Source organism: Cydia pomonella, chromosome 25, assembly GCF_033807575.1.
Source record: "Cydia pomonella isolate Wapato2018A chromosome 25, ilCydPomo1, whole genome shotgun sequence".
Taxonomy (NCBI): domain Eukaryota; kingdom Metazoa; phylum Arthropoda; class Insecta; order Lepidoptera; family Tortricidae; genus Cydia; species Cydia pomonella.
Genome location: NC_084727.1, coordinates 5,588,960 through 5,608,920, shown reverse-complemented (window position 1 = coordinate 5,608,920; position 19,961 = coordinate 5,588,960). Strand labels below are relative to the sequence as shown.

General features: G+C 39.2%; 2 protein-coding genes across 3 annotated transcripts in view; one reads left to right on the top strand and one right to left on the bottom strand.

Moving 5' to 3' along the window:
- Positions 1-167: 167 nt before the first annotated feature.
- Positions 168-19,961, bottom strand: part of LOC133531429 (uncharacterized) — a 28,079-nt gene continuing 8,285 nt past the window's right edge. For both annotated transcript variants that reach the window (XM_061869642.1, XM_061869640.1), the window contains exons 3-10: positions 16,747-16,812; positions 16,220-16,330; positions 6,782-6,838; positions 5,547-5,660; positions 4,413-4,522; positions 3,077-3,258; positions 1,727-1,910; positions 168-339 (exon numbers count right to left, since the gene is read on the bottom strand). In XM_061869642.1, coding sequence (XP_061725626.1) covers positions 204-339; positions 1,727-1,910; positions 3,077-3,258; positions 4,413-4,522; positions 5,547-5,660; positions 6,782-6,838; positions 16,220-16,330; positions 16,747-16,812 — 960 coding nt within the window. In that variant the 3' untranslated portion in view covers positions 168-203. The remainder of the gene's footprint in view (positions 340-1,726; positions 1,911-3,076; positions 3,259-4,412; positions 4,523-5,546; positions 5,661-6,781; positions 6,839-16,219; positions 16,331-16,746; positions 16,813-19,961) is intronic.
- LOC133531585 (uncharacterized) lies at positions 7,080-8,001 on the top strand. The gene has a single exon (XM_061869890.1). The coding sequence runs from the start codon at positions 7,168-7,170 to the stop codon at positions 7,807-7,809; it is 642 nt and encodes a 213-aa protein (XP_061725874.1). The 5' UTR covers positions 7,080-7,167; the 3' UTR covers positions 7,810-8,001.

Here is a 19,961-nt window from a genome sequence, read left to right as displayed (position 1 = left end):
CAAATGTCCAAATCCAAAGAAAACACCGTAAAAAAAGAAATAAAACTTCTGATTATGATTCTGATTCTAAAGTGCACAAGTGCACTAGAACAGAAAGGTGTCATTTTATGCACACTTTTAGAACAACAACGACCCACTTTCAGATCGTGACAAATGAAAAAACAAAACAAGGTTCTATAATAAACTTTATATTATATTGTTATTTAATCGGCGCGTAAACAGCGGTCGGAGCAGCGCTTGAGGCAGTCGGCGTCGTTGCGGCAGTGCGCGCGGCAGCTGGCCTGGCAGCGAGTTGTGGTGCGGACGTTCGTGCGCGCGAGCTTCTCGTCGAACATTACGCTGAAATTACAGAAAACATTGACATAAATCTAAGCACGGGTTTTACGGGTAGTAACATATACCTATGGTAGGATCACATAGATTTACTATACGCGTGTACACGTGAGGGACAGAACATACGCAATGCGCAAAATTAAAAACACGTTCCTGACAACATTTTGGTTGCCTACGTAATTTGATCGGGTTATTTGTTGCCCACCATAAACCATACTTAAATTTACGGTGGCGAATAAAAAAAAGCGGCCAAGTGCGAGTCGGACTCACCCATGAAGGGTTCCGTACCATTTATGACGTATTAAAAAAAAACTACTTACAAGATCTCGTTCAAACCAATTTTCGGTGGAAGTTTGCATGGCAATGTATATCATAAATTTTTTTTAGATCTTTCATTTTATTATTTTAGAAGTTACGGTGGGGGGGGGGGGGGGGGGGGGGGGCACACATTTTACCACTTTGGAAGTGTCTCTCGCGGAAACTATTCAGTTTAGAAAAAAATTATATTAGAAACCTCAATATCATTTTTAAAGACCTATCCATAGATACCCCACACGTATGGGTTTTATGAAAAAAGATTTTTTGAGTTTCAGTTCTAAGTATGGGGAACCCCCAAAATTTATTGCTTTTTTTCTATTTTTGTGTAAAAATCCTAATGCGGTTCATAGAATACATCTACTTACCAAGTTTGAACAGTATAGCCCTTATAGTTTCGGAAAAAAGTGGCGGTGACATAATCGGACAGACAGACGGACATGACGAATCTATAATCCGTTTTTTGCCATTTGGCTACGGAACCCTAAAAATGAGACTGTGACAAGGACAAACAATAATAGTGCTTTCTCTGCTATTCCTACTGAAAGTTCCATAAGAGCATCTCGTTTGGTCATCTGCCGGCTCTACCATTTCATCTCTATACTTATTGTACCTCTATGGGCAATAAGAATGGGGCCAGAACAGCGGTGTCACGCACACGAGCCAATCACGAATTTGAGCCAATCAGGCAGTCTATCGCCACAACCCGATTGGTTGGTGAGTTCGCAACAGGCGCGCGATTGGTCGCAACTAGTTGCGTTTGACTGCATGATTGACTTTAATTCGTGAGTGATACCGCTGAACTAGCACCATTCTTAGTGCCCGTAAGGTCCGTCCTTAGTATATAGATGTCAATGACAGAAAGTCAATTATACTGAGTGTAATTTTTTTGATGATCCAAGATTATAATCACCTGTGATCCTGTCAATGAAAGGTACGTTGGTGCAAGTAGAAGCATCAGTGTAACACGGGAGGAGCCACAGCGGTTTAATGGCCCACTACGTAAGGAATGTGGTCGAGGTACACGTTGTCAAAGATATTTAAGCCTGAATTATAGGGGTATTGCGTTTATAATCACCTGTCAATGAAAGGCACGCTAGTGCAAGTAGAAGCATCACAGTGTAACACGGGAGGAGCGACGGCGGCCATCAAAGAGCTATCCTCGCCCACAACGTAAGGGATGTGGTCGAGGTACACGTTGTCAAAGAGGCACATGCGTTTCATGTACTCCTCAGGGTGCGTCCAGATTGTGGGGGGGATTCCTGGGAACAAAATTATTATTATAGACATGAACTTTGATATTGTGAATTGTTTTGAACATTGTATGTTAATGGGGAACGTGAAAAAACAAACAATTAAAGCGGAAAAAAAAAACTATTTGTCATAAAAACTAGTGTTTTCGTTTCCTTGTGATTTTTTTTTAAATCTTATTAACGAATCACATTGATGATCTTGTCCGTAACAGTCACAATACGCACCAACAACGAGGTAGCGACTGTTGCGAGCGTGTTCTTGAACCAGCAACGAGCGGTTACGGAACTAGCCGACCAGACAGCGTAGGTCCTAACGGTCTTGTCGAAATACTTTCTTAAAGGTAACAGTCACAATACACACCAACAACGAGGTAGCGAATGTTGCACGCGTGTTCTTGAACCAGCAACGAGCGGTTACGGAACTAGCCCACCAGCCAGCACAGGCCCTAACTTGGTCTTGTCGTTGAAATACTTTGTCAGTAACAGTCACAACACGCACCAACAACGAGGTAGCGACTGTTGCACGCGTGTTCTTGAACCAGCAACGTGTGGTTACGGTACCAGCCGACCAGCCAACGCAGGTCCTAACTGTTACTGACAAAGAGTTTGTATTATATTACGTTGAAAAACGGCGATTGAATACAGAAGTTGACCACACATTTTGCTGATTTTTGGTAGGAAGTACCGCCTGGAAACTGTTGTTATTTAGGCAAGTAGTAGGCCAATGTATGGTCTATAACTAGAAAAAAAATTAGAGGTGTCACTACTTCACAACCACATAAAATTTTAATTTAATTTTTTTTTGTTATTTTTTTTCTTTTTTTTATATGACAACTGCTATTCGTTTTTTGAGTATCGATGCATATCTAAATAAAGAACATCATTTTAAAATTTTAAGCAAATCGTTTGAATACATCCCGAAATACAATACATTATAGAAAAAACTTCAAATAATCATTAGTCAAAAACTGTGACTAGTAGGATGTTGATACTTATCATAAATATCCTTCACCATAAGAGGTAACTCACAAAAAATCCCTGAGTCAAATTGATTTAAGGGCCGACTTACTATGGAAACCCGACTGTGGCCTCTCAGGACATACACACATTCTACATTGTACAGATTTACAATGTAGAATTTGTTATTTCCTTAAGGTAACAGTCAGAATACGCACCGACGACGAGGTAGCGAGTGTTGCACGCGTGCTCTGTGACCAGCAATGAGCGGTTACGGAACCAGCCGACCAGCCAGCGTAAGTCCTCGAACTTGGTGATCTCGTCGTTGATGACCTTGCGCGTGAGACGGAGGTATTCCACGTCGGCCTCGATCACGGATTCGTCCTTGTCTTCGCCGTAACTGGAAGCAGAGACGTCTAAAGAAATAACGCTTAGCACGGGGAATTCCGTACGTGGACTCACCTGTTCCTATCTCTATCGCTCGCGCGTAATTATATTGCTGTCCGGCTCATGATTGCGGCTGTCAAATACACCGTGTGAGCGGGATACATATTATTTATTTTGCTTTAGTAAGCTTAATATGTACTAATGTGTAGGTATCTAGGCATGCGGGGGTGCGCCGTTAGCTTCTAAAGCTCCACATCTATCACTCGGCTCGGCTGACGCCTAACGACGCGACGCCATCTTTTTCGCTCTTATTGCAGACATTAAGCTTTTTAGGGTTTCGTAGATATGTTTTATTTGTATGGAGTGTGGAATTAAAAGGAGTGATATCTCTTATGGTAGAACTGTTGCATTGCAAAAGTGTCAGCTATAAATAATAGTGCCAAATCTCTCCAAAGGCGTTATTGATGTCTATGATTTGTTTTTTTTTTAAGTATTCTAGGTATTGTAGCGCCACCTATTTAAGGTTTTTTGATGACACTTTTTGGTACATGGAGAGTTCATTCCTTACCTACACCTTCCATATTTATTGATTTGGATTTGACTTTTTTCTTAAATTTTTTTCTCTTAATCATAAGTTAAATGCATAAAGTACATCATTTTTTTAAATTATAATCTGATCGGCGCGGCGATTGGCCCTTGTCACACCTGATGGGAAGTGAAGACAGGGCCTAAGATGGAGCTCACCGATACAGTAGTAGTAGCATATTCACTGTTGCTTTAAAGAGACCGAGGTCATATTTATCAGGGAATACAGATGGCGGGAGCGCATTCCATTCTTTAGCCGTTCGTACCAAATAAGAAGAGGCAAACCGTTTTGTGCGAACAAATGAAACGTTATACCACGAACGGTTGCATTCCCTCCCCACGCCTGGATGTCCGATAATGGAAAGGGGAAGGTGGGATCAGGTCGTGCAGTTCCTGTGCGCACTCCCCGAAATTTATCCGATTCATTTACAAACTACTAAGCCATCGATATCGGTATCGGCATCGCCGATTATTTGTTTCATAAATCGGTATCGTATCGGCAAAAGCAGATATCGTTACATCCCTAACCATAACCGAGGAACAATGATGCGCTGTTTCGTGGACCAACTAAGATTAACTTACTTGCGGTACTGCATCTTGAGGATGGCCTCGGACATGTGTATACGGAAGATGACTCCGGGCCGCAGGTGAGCCTGGTACAGGTCCTTCGGCATCTCTATGTACTTCCCATCCTGTACAATTAACTAGTGTTTATTATATTACATTTCACGATAGATGGCGCGGTTCTTTGATTACCATAGGTTCTTAAAACGCATTTATTTATATATAATACTTTTAGGGCTTGTGCACAAATCACTTTTTGAAAACCTTGGTGACATTTGGAGAGGTTCTCGGCGAAAACCATAACCCCCCCCACCCCCCATTTAACCTCACGTGTATTTTTTTTAAATATTTTTTTTCGACCTAATTTTAAGATAAATAGTATTGTATAGAGTAATTCTTGTTTAGACTTGCTATTTTGAAGTGCCAAGTGAAGATTTATGTTTAACAAAACCGAGAAAAAGTATGTGGTACATATTTTTTCTTAGTTTCGTTCACCATAGAAAAATTTCCCCCCCCCCCCCCCCCACGTGACCTTTCGTGACCCCCCTCCCCCCTATCTAACCTCGTGTGATTTGCTAACAATTCTAATTTAGAATCGTGATCGTAGTAAGGGACTCAAAAGCGCACGAGATGTAACTAACTTTAATCTCGTGAAGTACACAAAACTTTTCACGTCAACAGTGAGAAGATATTTGGAAGGTAAACATACAACCTGAAAAAAATTAATTACGTGTGAACTTTATTGTCTCTTTCTTTTTGCTAATGACGTGAAAGGGACAGAGACAATAGAATCCAAATATTTCGAACTTGTATTAGGCCCCGCACGTTGAAATGACATTCGAATATAAACGTCACTTGAATGTCATTTTGTGTGATTCAGTGAGCAAAATGCGATTTTGTTCCCTGTTTTTAAGCAGCAAATTAGCCTTGCTCGAGCTGCTGAGGTGAAAAGTAACTTTCACACTTTCGAGTAAGGTTTATATTAGGTCCCTTATGCCCATTATTAGGTAGCTGCTTTTGAGTGATGTTTGTGTTTATGACATAAAGCGTTCAAAGGGTTAAGTTTTAAGGTATAATTTGAGGCTATATAAAAGCCTTTGTATATATATTTATCTTAAATTTATAAAAAAGCATGTAAATAAACATCCTCACCTCAGTCCTCCTCTGGTCCGGGCCCAGCCAGGTGTCGTACACAGGCTTCTTCTCCTTGCGGCGGCGGCGGCTGCGGCGCGCCACTGGCACTTCGGTCGTCGCGCTGCTGTTCCCCTGCACAGACACGGCTTTAAATAAATAAATATTATAGGACATTATTACACAAATTGACTAAGTCCCACAGTAAGCTCAATAAGGCTTGTGTTGTGGGTACTTAGACAACGATATATATAATATATAAATATTTATAAATACTTAAATACATAGAAAACACCCATGACTCCGGAACAAATATCCATACTCATCACACGAATAAATGCCCTTACCTGGATTTGAATCCGAGACCATCGGCTTCGCAGGCAGGGTCACTACCCACTAGGCCAAACTGGTCGTCAATTTACATAATAATATGGCCATAGAGAAATAAGAAGTAATAGAAATTGTAAGCGTAGGAGTTGAAAATAGAGTTCCGGTTACTCTAGTTATAATATTAGCGGAAAATCGTTGATCATTAGACTTTTTGTTTGCCGCGATATCTATTGTCGAGTAGCAGTACTGCGAATTTCGCTACTCTATGCTAGATGTCGACTGCGAAAATAATAAGCATTTTGGTACCAAAACTGATGTATGGAGTGAGCACTCTATTACTTCTTATTTCGCTATGAATATGGCCGAAAAAGTGCAAGATGTGCAAGCTTTAGATTTAAAAAGTAGAAAGAAGAAAGGGACAGCATGATTAGTCCCTGAATCGCTCGGTTTATCGGTTTTGTAGGAAGTATGGAAGGTGGAGGTAAATCCACACTCCATAGTAGGAAGTTTCTTTTCTGTACGATTACTCGATTACTTATTCTGTGGTAGTGATTATATGCTCTTTGTTCTGTGGTAAAACTAAGAACTTCTGATAAACGTATACATACATTTCATAACCAAATAAGTATAATACTAGATGATTAACATTATAATGTCTATAAATTTATATCTTTACAGCGCGCGCGCATTGAAAATCCAAGTTTTATTAAATTTCACGCTCGCTAGAAAATTATACGGGTCAGCCGCATTCGAGGGGAGCCAGTGCTGTCAAACTGGTCAAACTTGACAGACATTCAGACGTACTCTCAGAGTAAACAACAATTGAAGCGAATTGAAGAAAATTATACGAGCGATAGATACAGAGTGTGCTCCAGCTCCGTGTGTTTTTTACACAACATTAAGTATTAGGTATTTAAACCACGTACCTCCTTCGGCGGAGCTCCAGTGTGGCCCTGACGCCGCTGCACGCGTCCGCGCCGCCGCTGCATCAATATGATTGTTATTCCTCACTATTTTTATTTAAACATTAGCTTTTGCCAGCCACTTCCCTGGGTTGTCAGTATTTATATGTGGGTAGATTAAGATGTAGGGTAGGTTGCAGCGGCATGCGAGAAAATAAGAAATCGGTCTATACTCAGCTATGGTGGTTTCATTATACAATTCATAACACTTTACATGGCGCAGCCGGAAAAAAGACTTATATAATGTAAAATTATAGATAAAGTGTAAAAACTCTGTTCGGTTATAAGTAAACTTGTGTGTCGTTATTAATAAATAAGTATTGTGAAAGTGAGGATCGTTTATCGCCACAATGGAGTCAGTGCTGCATCCGCCATTACCGTTCAAATTTGAGAACAATTTAGTGAACGTTACATCGGGAAATTTATGCAAAGAATGGGATAAATGGAAAAAAGCCTTTTTAATTTATTACGAAGCTTGTGAAATCGCGAAAAAACCACAAAAGGTTCAAATTAACATTTTACTGCATATAATAGGTGATAAGTGCCGCGAGGTATATGACCAGTTTAGCGAAGAGTCAAAAACTGTAGATGAGTTGTTAAAGAAGTTTGACGAATTTTTTGAACCCAAAAAGAACCTCGCCGTAGAGAGACACAAATTCTTCACACGGAACCAGCAGGAGTTCGAATCTATTGAACAGTATGTCTTTGAATTAAATGTGATGGCGGCAAAGTGTGAGTTTAAAGATCTGTGCAGTGACCTCGTGAGGGATCGGTTAATATGCGGTATTCAGGAGACAAGCTTGCGGGAACGACTTCTACGAGAAAGTGACTTGACGCTGCAAAAAGCTATAGAAATATGTAGGCTAGCCGAAATATCCCGTGCTCAAGCTGGTCACATAAAGCAGGACAATGTGGAACATCATGTGCATGAAATCAAAACTAAGCAAAAAAATAGCGATGGAACGTCAAGGTCAACCGAGCTGTTGTTATAGACAAGAACATGAGGATACAGAAGATAAGGCGGTGCATGCGGTCAGCGCGAACAATCGCGGGCGCCGCCGCCGTGGATCGTGGCGCGGAGGGCGCCCCGGACAGGCACACGCAGCTCCCGGGCACGACAACCTGCCAGCGGCGCGCGGCAGGTGGCAGCGGTCGTCACAAACCAACAGGACTGGCGGCCATAGCTGTTCGAGATAGACCCACATCTCGAACAGCTATGGCACATAAAAGATTCCAGTGTCCAGCATTTGGTCAGCTGTGTGACAGGTGCCATGGACGAAATCACTACTCGAGAATGTGTCGCGTGTATGAAATAAGAGGGGAATCCACCGATGAGGTAAATAATAAATTTAATAATGATAATGAGTGGTCTGTAACTGTATCCATTAACAATAAGAATATTATGTTTGAACTGGACACGGGAGCTGAGGTAAATGTTTTGCCAGAAAGGTACTTAAAAATATTAGGAATAGATAGGCATTCCCTAAGTACAACCGCGGTAAAAATATATGGTTATTCACAAGACTTGATACCCATTGCGGGTAAATGTAATCTAAAAGTTGTGTATAAAAATAATACTTACATTTTGGAGTTTATTGTAGCTGAGCTCAAGTCAAGTCCAATAATTGGTAGATACTCTTGTAGAGAAATGTGCTTAGTACAAAGAGTCCATGAGCTGTCTATAGGTAGGTCAAATAACGCCACCTCTGTATTGGATGAGTACCCCGACGTTTTTGACGGTATGGGGTGTCTACCAGGAGAATACAAAATACAATTACAAGACCATGCTCAACCGGTTATTCATGCCCCTAGAAAATTGCCAATTGTGCTAGTAGAACAGGTTAAAAATAAATTGAAAGAAATGCAGGATCAAGGCATCATCGCAAAAGTTGAAGGACCCACCGACTGGGTAAATAGCATGACTGTTGTTAAAAAACCGAACGGAGACCTGCGAATATGCCTTGACCCGAAGGATTTAAATAAAGTAATTAAGCGAGAGCATTTTAAATTGCCCACTTTAGATGAAATAACTTCAAGTCTAGCGGGGGCAAAGTACTTTAGCACTCTTGATGCCAAGCAAGGTTTTTGGCAAGTTAAGTTGAGCCAAGCTAGTAGTGACCTTTGCACTTTTAATTCCGCCTTTGGTAGGTACAAATTCCTACGCATGCCGTATGGAATTTCCTCCGCGTCTGAAATCTTCCATAGGAAATTATATGAACATTTTGACGACATAGAAGGAGTAAAATTATTCATAGATGATCTGTTAATTTATGCCGATACTAAAGCATTACATGACATTAGACTAAGGAAAGTGTTACAAAGGTGTAGGGAAATAAATATAAAACTAAACAAAGAAAAGTGCAAAATAGGCTTATCAGAGATAAAATACTTGGGCCATAAGATTACGCAACACGGAGTGAGTCCCGATGACTCACGCACTAGTGCTATAATGAACATGCCTACTCCTGCGAGTGTCAAGGACTTGGAGAGGTTTCTCGGATTAATCACATATGTAGGCAACTTTATACCTAACCTCTCTGAAAAAACTTATGTATTACGCGAGTTATTAAAGAAAGACGTACACTGGCACTGGGAACCAAGGCATGATAATTGTTTTAATGCTTTAAAAAAATGCTTATGTAGTCCTCCAGTTCTGCAATATTATGATGTTAAAAAACCGGTGACGATTTCAGTAGACGCGAGTAAGAACGGACTAGGTGGATGCTTACTTCAAAATGGTTTACCCGTTTGTTATGTATCTAAATCTCTGACAAAAACAGAACAAGCCTACGCACAGATCGAAAAGGAATTATACGCCTGTGTTTTCGCTTGTGAAAAGTTTTATACATACATATATGGAAAAAATGATGTTACAATCGAAACTGATCATAAACCATTAGTAAGCATAATTAAAAAACCGTTAGTTAATACGCCCGCTCGATTACAGAGGATGTTGCTAAGATTACAGCCGTACACTTTTAATTTAATATACAAGCCTGGTAGATACTTATATATAGCCGATGCGTTATCTCGTGCGGTGCAGGCCGGCGCGGGCGGCGATGATCGACGTGCGCGCGCAGGTGTGCGCCATCTCGGCAAGCAACCCGCTCACTGATACGCACTTCTTACAAATACAAAAATGCACGCAAGATGATGCTGAATTGAAAGAGCTAACTAAAACTATAAAAAGAGGATGGCCAGATCATAAAAAAGATGTTAGTGATACATTAAAACCCTATTATGCATATCAAAATGAATTATCAGTTGCTTATGGAATTGTTTGGAGGGGAGATCGTGTTGTCATACCTAAATGCATGCGATCAGAAATGATGAAACGCGCACATAGTAGCCACTTAGGAATAGAAAAATGTAAACTAAGAGCGCGCGATATCATGTTTTGGCCCCATATGAACTCACAGTTGCAAGATTACCTTTCGCATTGTCAAGCTTGTTTGACATTTAGAAAACAAAACGTCAAGCAAACATTAATGCAGCACGAACCTCCAAACAGAGCCTGGTTAAAATTAGGCATAGATATATTTCATTTTAATGGGAAATCTTATCTGATAGTAATTGACTACTATAGCAAATTTGTAGAAGTAGTCAAGGTCAAATCTATTTGTTCTGGTGTTGTCATTAAAAAATTAAAAGAAATATTTAGACGTCAAGGCATACCGGAAGTGATAATTTCGGATAATGGGCCTGAGTTTGCTTCATCTGAATTTAAAACATTTTCTAAAGAGTGGTTTTTCCAACATGTTACCTCCTCCCCCCACTACCACCAGTCAAATGGTCAGGTGGAGCGAGCAGTTCAAATCATCAAAAAAATGTTAAAGAAAACCACATTCAATCAATCTGATTTTAACATAGCTTTGTTAGAATATTTAAATACCCCGCTTGACAATAATTTGCCTTCACCTGCTGAACTATTGAATAACAGGAAACTGCGTAGTTTTTTACCATGTTCTCCAAGATTACTAGCTCCTAAAATCCCGCGAAATGTCGAACAGTACCTAAAACTGCGTCAAAGTAAACAAAAACATTATTACGATAAAGGTGCTAAGCACCTGCGAGAATTCCAAGTAGGTGATAAGGTTAAGGTAAGAATAAACAATGAATGGCAAAACGGAACTGTACATGGTATTGTAGGGCCGCGGTCATATCTTATAAAAATGATGTCTGGTAGAATTCTAAGACGTAATCGTAGACAGCTGATCGCTGACTCACCACAGCGCTCAGATCAACCTGCAATATGTACCTATGACGATATAAATATAACGGTGCCATGTGCGTCGCAGCCTACCATCAGCTCCCGGGGTCTTAGTCCTAACCGCGAGCAAATGAATTCCGCAAATAATACTAATTATTATGTTACTCGCTTTGGCAGGATGGTGAGACCTCCTGATCGGTGGACCTACCCTGTACCTGAACCTCGTCGCAACTAGATTAAGTACCTATTCAGATGGTAAACAATGAAAATTATGTTCGCATGATTAAGATGAAAAGAATAAAGTGTAGTCTTTGTGATTAAATTAGAAAACAGCGTAAAAAAAAAAAAAAGTTTAAATTAAATGTGATAAAAATAATAAGCACAATTATTTGTATATGATTTTATAAATGTGGAATGAATTTAAATTTAGATAGATACCTACACTTGCATGTGTAAGTTTATTTCTTATCTTGTATAAAAAAAAAAAAACAAAATATATACATATATAAATAAATACATGCATATAATTAATTTAATTAATGTATTATTCAAAGGAAGGAGATGGTATGAATAATGAAAATAATAATAGGAAAATACCTAAGTATATGTAATTTGCATGCTCTATAGTGTGTATATTCACTCTCACTCTTAAGTCTGTGTAATTGTTTTCTTTGTTTTTTCAAAGGGGAGTTGTCAGTATTTATATGTGGGTAGATTAAGATGTAGGGTAGGTTGCAGCGGCATGCGAGAAAATAAGAAATCGGTCTATACTCAGCTATGGTGGTTTCATTATACAATTCATAACACTACCATCTCCATACCAAATGTCATCTTTATTGGTTCAGCATCAGCAGATTAAGCGTGAAGAGGTAATAGACAAAGTTACTATCGCGTTTATAAGATTAAGGGGGTCCCTAACGCCAATGACCTTCGATCTGAATCCCTTAGTTTTCTATTGTTTTTTGTAGCTTATCATATTAACAGCAACGGCTGTACGCAATATAGTATACCATATTTACTTCAAAGTTCACTGTCTTCGAGATATTTGGCATCAAAGTTGAACAATTGTAGGCCTAAAAATTGGTTTACTGGCCATAACTTTTGTGTTCATTAGTTTAAAATTAAAATCTCTGACCAGTTTTTAGAGACGTCGAAGACGAACCGAAATGTGTAGAAATCGTTCATGTAAAATCCTTCACAGCAATCTAGTAACAAAAAAGTCCTTTTTTTAACAATGTTTAAAAAATATATAAAAAAATAGGTTTCATTTCTTTCAAATCCGGCAGACCAGAATGGACATAAAAGATTGAAGAACCGATAGACGTTTGTTTTATAATTCTATATTTAACGACTCAAAACTAGTCCAAAATCGATGAAAACCGCGGGAAGCCCCTTAAGTAGGGGATACAGTCTGTTTTTAGAGTTCCGTAGCCAAATGGCAAAAAACGGAACCCTTATAGATTCGTCATGTCCGTCTGTCTGTCCGATTATGCCACAGCCACTTTTTTCTGAAACTATAAGAGCCGCATTAAGATGTTCACACAAAAATAGAAAAAAAAACAATAAATTTTGGGGGTTCTCCATACTTAGAACTGAAACTCAAAAAATCTTTTAAAGTAAGTTTCTCTTCTTTTAAGTAGTTTTTTTTAATACGTCATAAAAATTTAAAAAAAAAAAAAACATCAAACCCATACGTGTGGGGTATCTATGGATAGGTCTTTAAAAATTATATTTAGGTTCCTAATATCATTTTTTTCTAAACTGAATAGTTTGCGCGACAGACACTTCTAAAGTGAAAAAATGTGTGTGCCCCCCCCCCCCCCGTAACTTCTAAACAGAATGAAAAATGTAAAAAATATATATGATATACATTACCATGCAAACTTCCACCGAAAATTGGTTTGAACGAGATCTAGTAAGTAGTTTTTTTTAATACGTCATAAATTAAAAATATTTTTTTTTCATCAAACCCATACGTGTGGGGTATCTACGGATAGGTCTTCAAAAATGATATATATTGAGGTTTTTAATATCATTTTTTTCTAAACTGAATAGTTTGCGCTAGAGACACTTCCAAATTGGTAAAATGTGTGTCCAAAGTGGTAAAATGTTGAACAAGATCTAGTAAGTATATATTTTTTAATACGTCATAAATGGTACGGAACCCTTCATGCGCGAGTCCGACTCGCACTTGGCCGCTTTTTTTAACCTTACAATAGATTTTAGTATGGCTCCAACCCCGAAACCGGAATAAAATAGGCTGTTTCATACATTTCGGTTGATCAGATCAGATCTGATGTACAAGGAGTAACAATAATAGTGGGGATCCGTTCAAGGGCATATTCAGTATCATAATGTTCTGACTAGAAAAAAGTGGAAGGAAAATTTTTTTGACGCGAAATTTTTTTTTTCATGGTACGACTTACTTATAGCCCTTAAAGGGCAGGTCCTTTCAGTCGACCAACCCTCCATACAAAGGTCAAAATTTTCTCGCGTCAAAAAAAACTTCTTCTGCTTTTCCCTAGTAAGTAACACGACACCGAATATGATATGCCCTTAAACGAATCCCCACTATTTTTGTTACACCCTGTATTCGGTAGACGTTTTCTTTGAGATAGACAAAGTTTTTTTAGCGATATCGCGGTTGGTTCCATAGAGAAAGTCGGCAGTATGATATGTACAAGCCGGGAAGTAAGGTTGACGCGCCCCGAGCCAGCCGTGTGTTCCAAGTTGAATGTGCTCGCTCGTTCGAAAAGGTAATTGTAAATAATACAACCCATTAAATTCCCACATTTTATTGCCAAATCACTCCTCAACATCCTTAGGCTCAGTGATGGAATCCACAAACACTATGGAGTTACATTCCGCCGCGTCACATTGAAGCATGGGGGGCACTTCCACAGGCGTCACTGAATACTCGTCTCCGATCACATAGGGACTTCCATCGATCCATAAAGCATCGAAAAGACAGTATATGTGTACTTTAATAGTCATGTAACTTATAAACTTGTAAATTCTTCCTCCACACTCACCTAAGTGCTCTTTAATGCTTTTATCCGTCTTATACATGAGCAACAAGTTGTGGAATTTAGTGATCTCATCCATGACAACTTTTTTAATTAAGTTGGTGTATATTATATCAGATTCTATATGTCTTTCCGGATCTTCGTACATACGCTGTTTGATTCTTAAAATCGCATCGGACATGCGCACTCTGAAAATGACCCCGGGGGACATTTGGTCGGGTAGTATGGCTGGTTTTTTGGTTGATGTGGTAAATTCTAAAATCCGATCTTTCACGGGTTCCGGGTAGACGTAGTGGTGGGGTCGTTCTCGTATTTTTGGACCTTGTTGGGTGAGGAAGCGGCGCGTTCTCTGCACAGATAAAAAAGTATTCTGAACCAAACATGTGTAAGAAAATTTATATTAAAAATATTGGAACTTTCAAGGTATCTTGAACACAACAAACTTTGTGTACTAAAGAAAGTACAGGTACAAAATGATAATTAAAATATTAGTTCCAATGTTTGATATGAGAAGGTTTCTTGGTTCAAAATACCTTTTTTATCGGTGTGCGTTCAAATGATATTTGTGTTATTTAGTGTTGCCTTGGTATTAAATGCATTTAAACGAGTTGGACCACGCATAATGGGGGGTTCTTTATCAAAGATTATAAACTTACTTTACAAGTTTATTTATTTTCATATGATACAAAAAAATATAAACTAAAACCGTACAAACATAAAAATATATCTTCGTGTCGTGCCATATCGTTAAATTATTTTCTTAGAATTACTTGTCACATTCTTGAACTCTTGAATAAATTCAGGTAATATTTACGTAATCAAATAAAGCTTTTGGCTGAAAACCGTGGGCGCGATACAAAAACTGTGTAAGTAACTAAAAATAAATTCAATCCGATTGCAAGTGGTTATCAGAAAATGATAACGACCAAAAACTAGAGGCAGGAAGTTCACGCTTAACAGGTAACAACCTAGTTACCTACTCGTACGTTACCCCACAAAATGTAAGGGACCCTACACTCCTACACCTCTATTTTAGGGTTCTCTGCCTTTTCGCCGAAAATTGTATTGCCGAATTTCACTTGCCAACCAACTTTTCGCAGAAATTTCATTTGGGCGAATTTCATTTCCCAACTTTACGTAAAGTCCAACTTAACCTAACCCAACCTAGTACGCAATTTTCATTTCCCAACTATGGGGCTGGGAAATGAAATGGTTGCGAATTAATTATTTGGGAAAAGTAATTCTGCCATATGAAATGTCTCCGAAAAGTTAGTTGGCAAGTGAAATTCGGCAATACAATTTTCGGCGAAAAGGCAGGATACCCTATTTTAGCTATCAAATATGAGGCTAAAATATTTAGTACTACTTTATACACAGCTGGAATCAACATAATATGTATAGACATAAGTAGAATCGCTTAAGATAAAACTGTGACTTTATGGGTCACTTGGGATAAAATTGTCACTTATCGGGTTTGAGCCAATCACCGCGCACCTTGAGTTGTAAATATGTGCGTGTTGCGCGTAAAAACACGAGGAAGTCGGCGTGTTGTGAAATCAGGTTTGTTTTTGCGACCCTGTCTGAAGGCCTACCGCAAAACACGTTCGACGTGTTGACTCCCCGTCACACTTACGTACAAATTTACAAGTGCGACAGAGAGGCAACACGTCGAACGTGGTTCGCGGTAGGCCCTCTGAGCTTTTCTTAACTATAAATTCAAAGTCAAATAGTAAATTGTGTATTATGTCACAAGGGAGCAAAATGACATATTTACGACGAGGGCGTAAATTGAATCCAGAATGAAGCGAAGGATTCTATGATATAATCCTGAGCGTAGTGAGGGATTCAAATGTTTACGCCCGAAATGGAAGTAATTTTGCTCCCATATCACACATATTGCTTTTTACATCATCTATGAGGAAATTATTATGTTCCAAAACATTATTTATGCAAAAAGTATGTAAAAAAAATAAAAATATTGTTCTAAAAGAGAAAAGTGCAACTTTGATCCCTCCTAGTAGGGAAGAAAAGTGTCACTTTGATCCCTCCCAGCAGGGAAGAAAAAGCCCTTTTTGTAATTTATTGCGAACAGATTACATATTATGATCCCCGCTGTGACTATTGCGTCATTATACATTTGTCTATGTCTATAGTATTTTACCGTACCTTAGCTCGCCGCTTAAGTCTGTTGTGCTCGGGCGCGTCATCGGCCAGCTCCTCGGCCTTCCCGGCCATGTCGTACGGCGCCCACGGCTCGGACCCGCGCTCTAGCTCACCCTGAAACAAACATGTTACAAATCATATAATATCATACCTGCAGTGTTCAGAGGGCGTCCACCCTCATCCCTCATCGCTCTACCTAGGGGATATAGGCCTTTAAGTCAAGTGCAGTGTTTCCTGCACGGTCGCTTCAAACTTAATTATACATCTAAGGACAGGCCCTACGGGCACTAAGAATGGTGCTAGTTCAGTGTTGTCACTCACGAATTCGAGCCAATCGTGCAGTCTAATGCAACTAGTTGCGACCAATCGCGTGCGTGACGGGAACTAATCAACCAATCGCATTGTGGCGTGAGACTGCACGATTGGCTCGAATTCGTGTGCGTGACACCGCTGTACTGGCCCCATTCTTATTGCCCGTAAGGCTCATCCTGAAATATATGTCAATGGTTTTAATTAAGAAATACTATTACCTTCATATGCGGGACTTTCTTTGGTGACATAAGATTAACGGGCTGCTCGTAGATGTCATCTTTTAACTGCAACCAGATTTTTTTACATTCATTATATACATAGTCGTTCGATTCGAAGCTGGCCCGCAGCGGCTTATCTTTTATCTATTGTTAACTAAAACATCTATATAACGAACATGATTGCAATAAATAAACTGATTTGAAATATTTTTTAATCATTCGTTTTATTCCCCTAAGGTTGTCTGGAAGAGATCGCTTACAGCGATAAGACCGCCTGTTGCTACCTTTCTTTACATTGTAAATCTGTTTTTTAAATTTGTCTTCTTTGTGGTGCAATAAAGAATATTTACTTACTTACTTACTTATTCCTGTAAACAACCTCGGAAATAATGAACACTTGTTGTGATGAAGATAAATTATATTTCAAGCTACCACTTGTAAACAACCTCAAAAAACAAATCAACACTTTTTGTATTTCCAACTATCTTAATCACAGACGTCCGTTCGGTTCCGTCGCCCGGTCAAGAATGCCCCTGCGCGCCAAGTCACCTCACTCCCGTTTTTTTTCCGCCATCGGGCATGACATCACCAGAATAGTCAATGCAGTTACTAATTTCGGTTTAGTTTATTTTCTAAATATAATAGAACCTTACACTCGACCATCCTGATGACGTGCATGTCCCCAGGCACGTATCTGGTGAAACCAAAACCTTACACTCGGCGAGCAAGGACATTCCAGACCTAGAAATTGTTTTTCATTCAAGATAATTTTATAGAAAACTAAATCAATCAATTCAATTCAAATTTTATATAAACATAAATTCATCATTATGTCATTCATATCTAATTAAATGTAACGAATATAAAACTAGTATTTATATATTTTTAGACATAATTATCTATAACAATTTATATTGATTTTAATAGCAATTTACTGTTATATAATAAACATTATGTAAGTGATTATCTATTGAAATAATAATTATATTCATTACGATTTACCATGTATCCAAGTAGCTATATAATTAGTTAACTCTCTATCATAGAAACTATGCATATGGAACTAACAAACTGAGTAAACGAGTAACCTTTTAACTTAAAAATATATATATAACCAATTATCCCTGCTGCCTTATTACCAAATATCCTATTAACCTTGTAACCAAATATCCTTGTAACCAAAAGCCTTGTAACCTTGTAACCAAATATCCTTGTAGCCGTGTAACCAAATAACCTTGTAACCAAATATGCAATCAAACATATATCCAGATTTGTTCATCTCGTTTCAGGCCAAGCTAAGCACGCCAACCATTTCCGCGTCTTCTAGCACTCGACCTGAAACGAGACAAAAAAAATACATTTGCGATAGCTAGTTTTCTGAATCGTCTACCTCTTCTATGTAAGAAACGTCGTTATCGCTTTCGTTATCACTATCGATTTCTAGTGAGGCTATATGTATCCAAGGGCGGATTCTGTCCGCAGCCACTGTAGTTTTTCGTTTGTTCTTCATACCTTCATATCCAGAAATAGGAGCTACCTTATAACGGTCGTTACCTAGTACCTTAACGACTTTAAAGGGCCCCTCGTATGAAGGCATAAGTTTGGTACTCTTGCCATTATTTTGGAATGCAACTTTAGTAATTTTTACTAAATCGCCATTCTTATAAGAACGCGCAGGACGTCTACCCTGATCATAACGTAGTTTTTGAGCGTCTTGAGCCTTGTCAATTCTATCCTTAACCTCGCTACGAATAGACGTTAGGGACAATTTATTTTGTGTCTTATCTGCAACTTGATTTAAAACAGGATTATATTCGCTTGTCATTTCAACCCCGAACATAACTTCAGCTGGTGCCCTACCGATCGTCTTCTGCACTGTATTGTTTAGTCCCCACTGAATTTTCCCTAATTCCCTATCCCATTCTCTCTCATCCGTTCCAAGGCCCTGAGCTGTCAGCGAGTCGAGGATCGTTCTATTGTATCGCTCGACTTGACCATTTGCTCGCGGGCTGGCCACTGCGTTTAAGACATGTTTAATGCCTCGATCTAAACAAAACCTTCTGAACGCATGAGAAGTGAAGCACGAGCCACGGTCACTAATGATTCGATCAGGCACTCGGAAAGTGTCGAATATGTCCTGCAATACCCTTATAACGTTCTGAGTTTTCGTGTTTTTGACCGGTTTTATGAATAAAAACTTCGTAAATGCATCTACTACGGATAATATATAAGTGTGTCCCGTTTTTGATCTAATGAAGGGCCCAAGATGGTCTATATGCAGCGTATGAAACGGTTTTTTAATCTTTTCTATAGGATGTAAAAGGCCTTCCTTTGCATTTGTACCCTTTTTGGCATATGCGCACTCAATACAGGCTCCTACATATTTCTTTATAAACTTTTTCATCTTTGCAAACCAGTAATTTCTTCTAACTCTATCTAGTGTTTTTTCAAAACCTACATGACCTATATCATCATGATTACGCTTGCATATTTGCCATCTAGCGCCCTTCGGGACTACCCACCTCAAGCATTCTTTATCACCGCCTATGCATCTAAATACTTTATTGTCCCGTAAAACGTAATTTGATTTAATGTATTCTACGCCTTTGGGGTCTAGATTACTACTGATAGTATCGCGGATGCGGCAGAGTTCCGAATCACCCATTTGTAGCGTAAGAAGCCAGTCATCATCGCAAATTGTCATGACAGAAGGGTATTGTTCGGGACATTCGGTTTCTACATCGGTAATGGGATTTCTAGATAGCGCATCGACGTGTGCCATTTTGGTTCCTGCCCTATACTCCACCGTGCATTGAAATTCCTGCAGTGCTAACCACCACCTGGCGATCCTAGGTATAAGATCGCGTTTTTCGAACGTGGAGCGGTGAGCACTACAATCGGTGACTATCTTAAATGGCTTACCTAATAAGTACACTCTCAGTTTTTTAAGCGAGCATATCACGGCTAATGTCTCCAATTCATAGGAGTGGAAGTTCCTCTCCTCCGGGGTAGTTTGGCGACTGTAATATGCCACCGGATGAAAAGAGCCCCCACTCCCCGAGGGTCGTTGTAGGAGAATTCCGCCGACGCCTAACCTACTCGCATCTGTGTGCAGTTCCGTTTCTGCAGTAGGATCATAGATTGCCAGTACAGGCCTATCAACTAACTTTTCTTTCAACGTTTTAAACGACTCTTCTTGGTCGTTTCCCCACTCC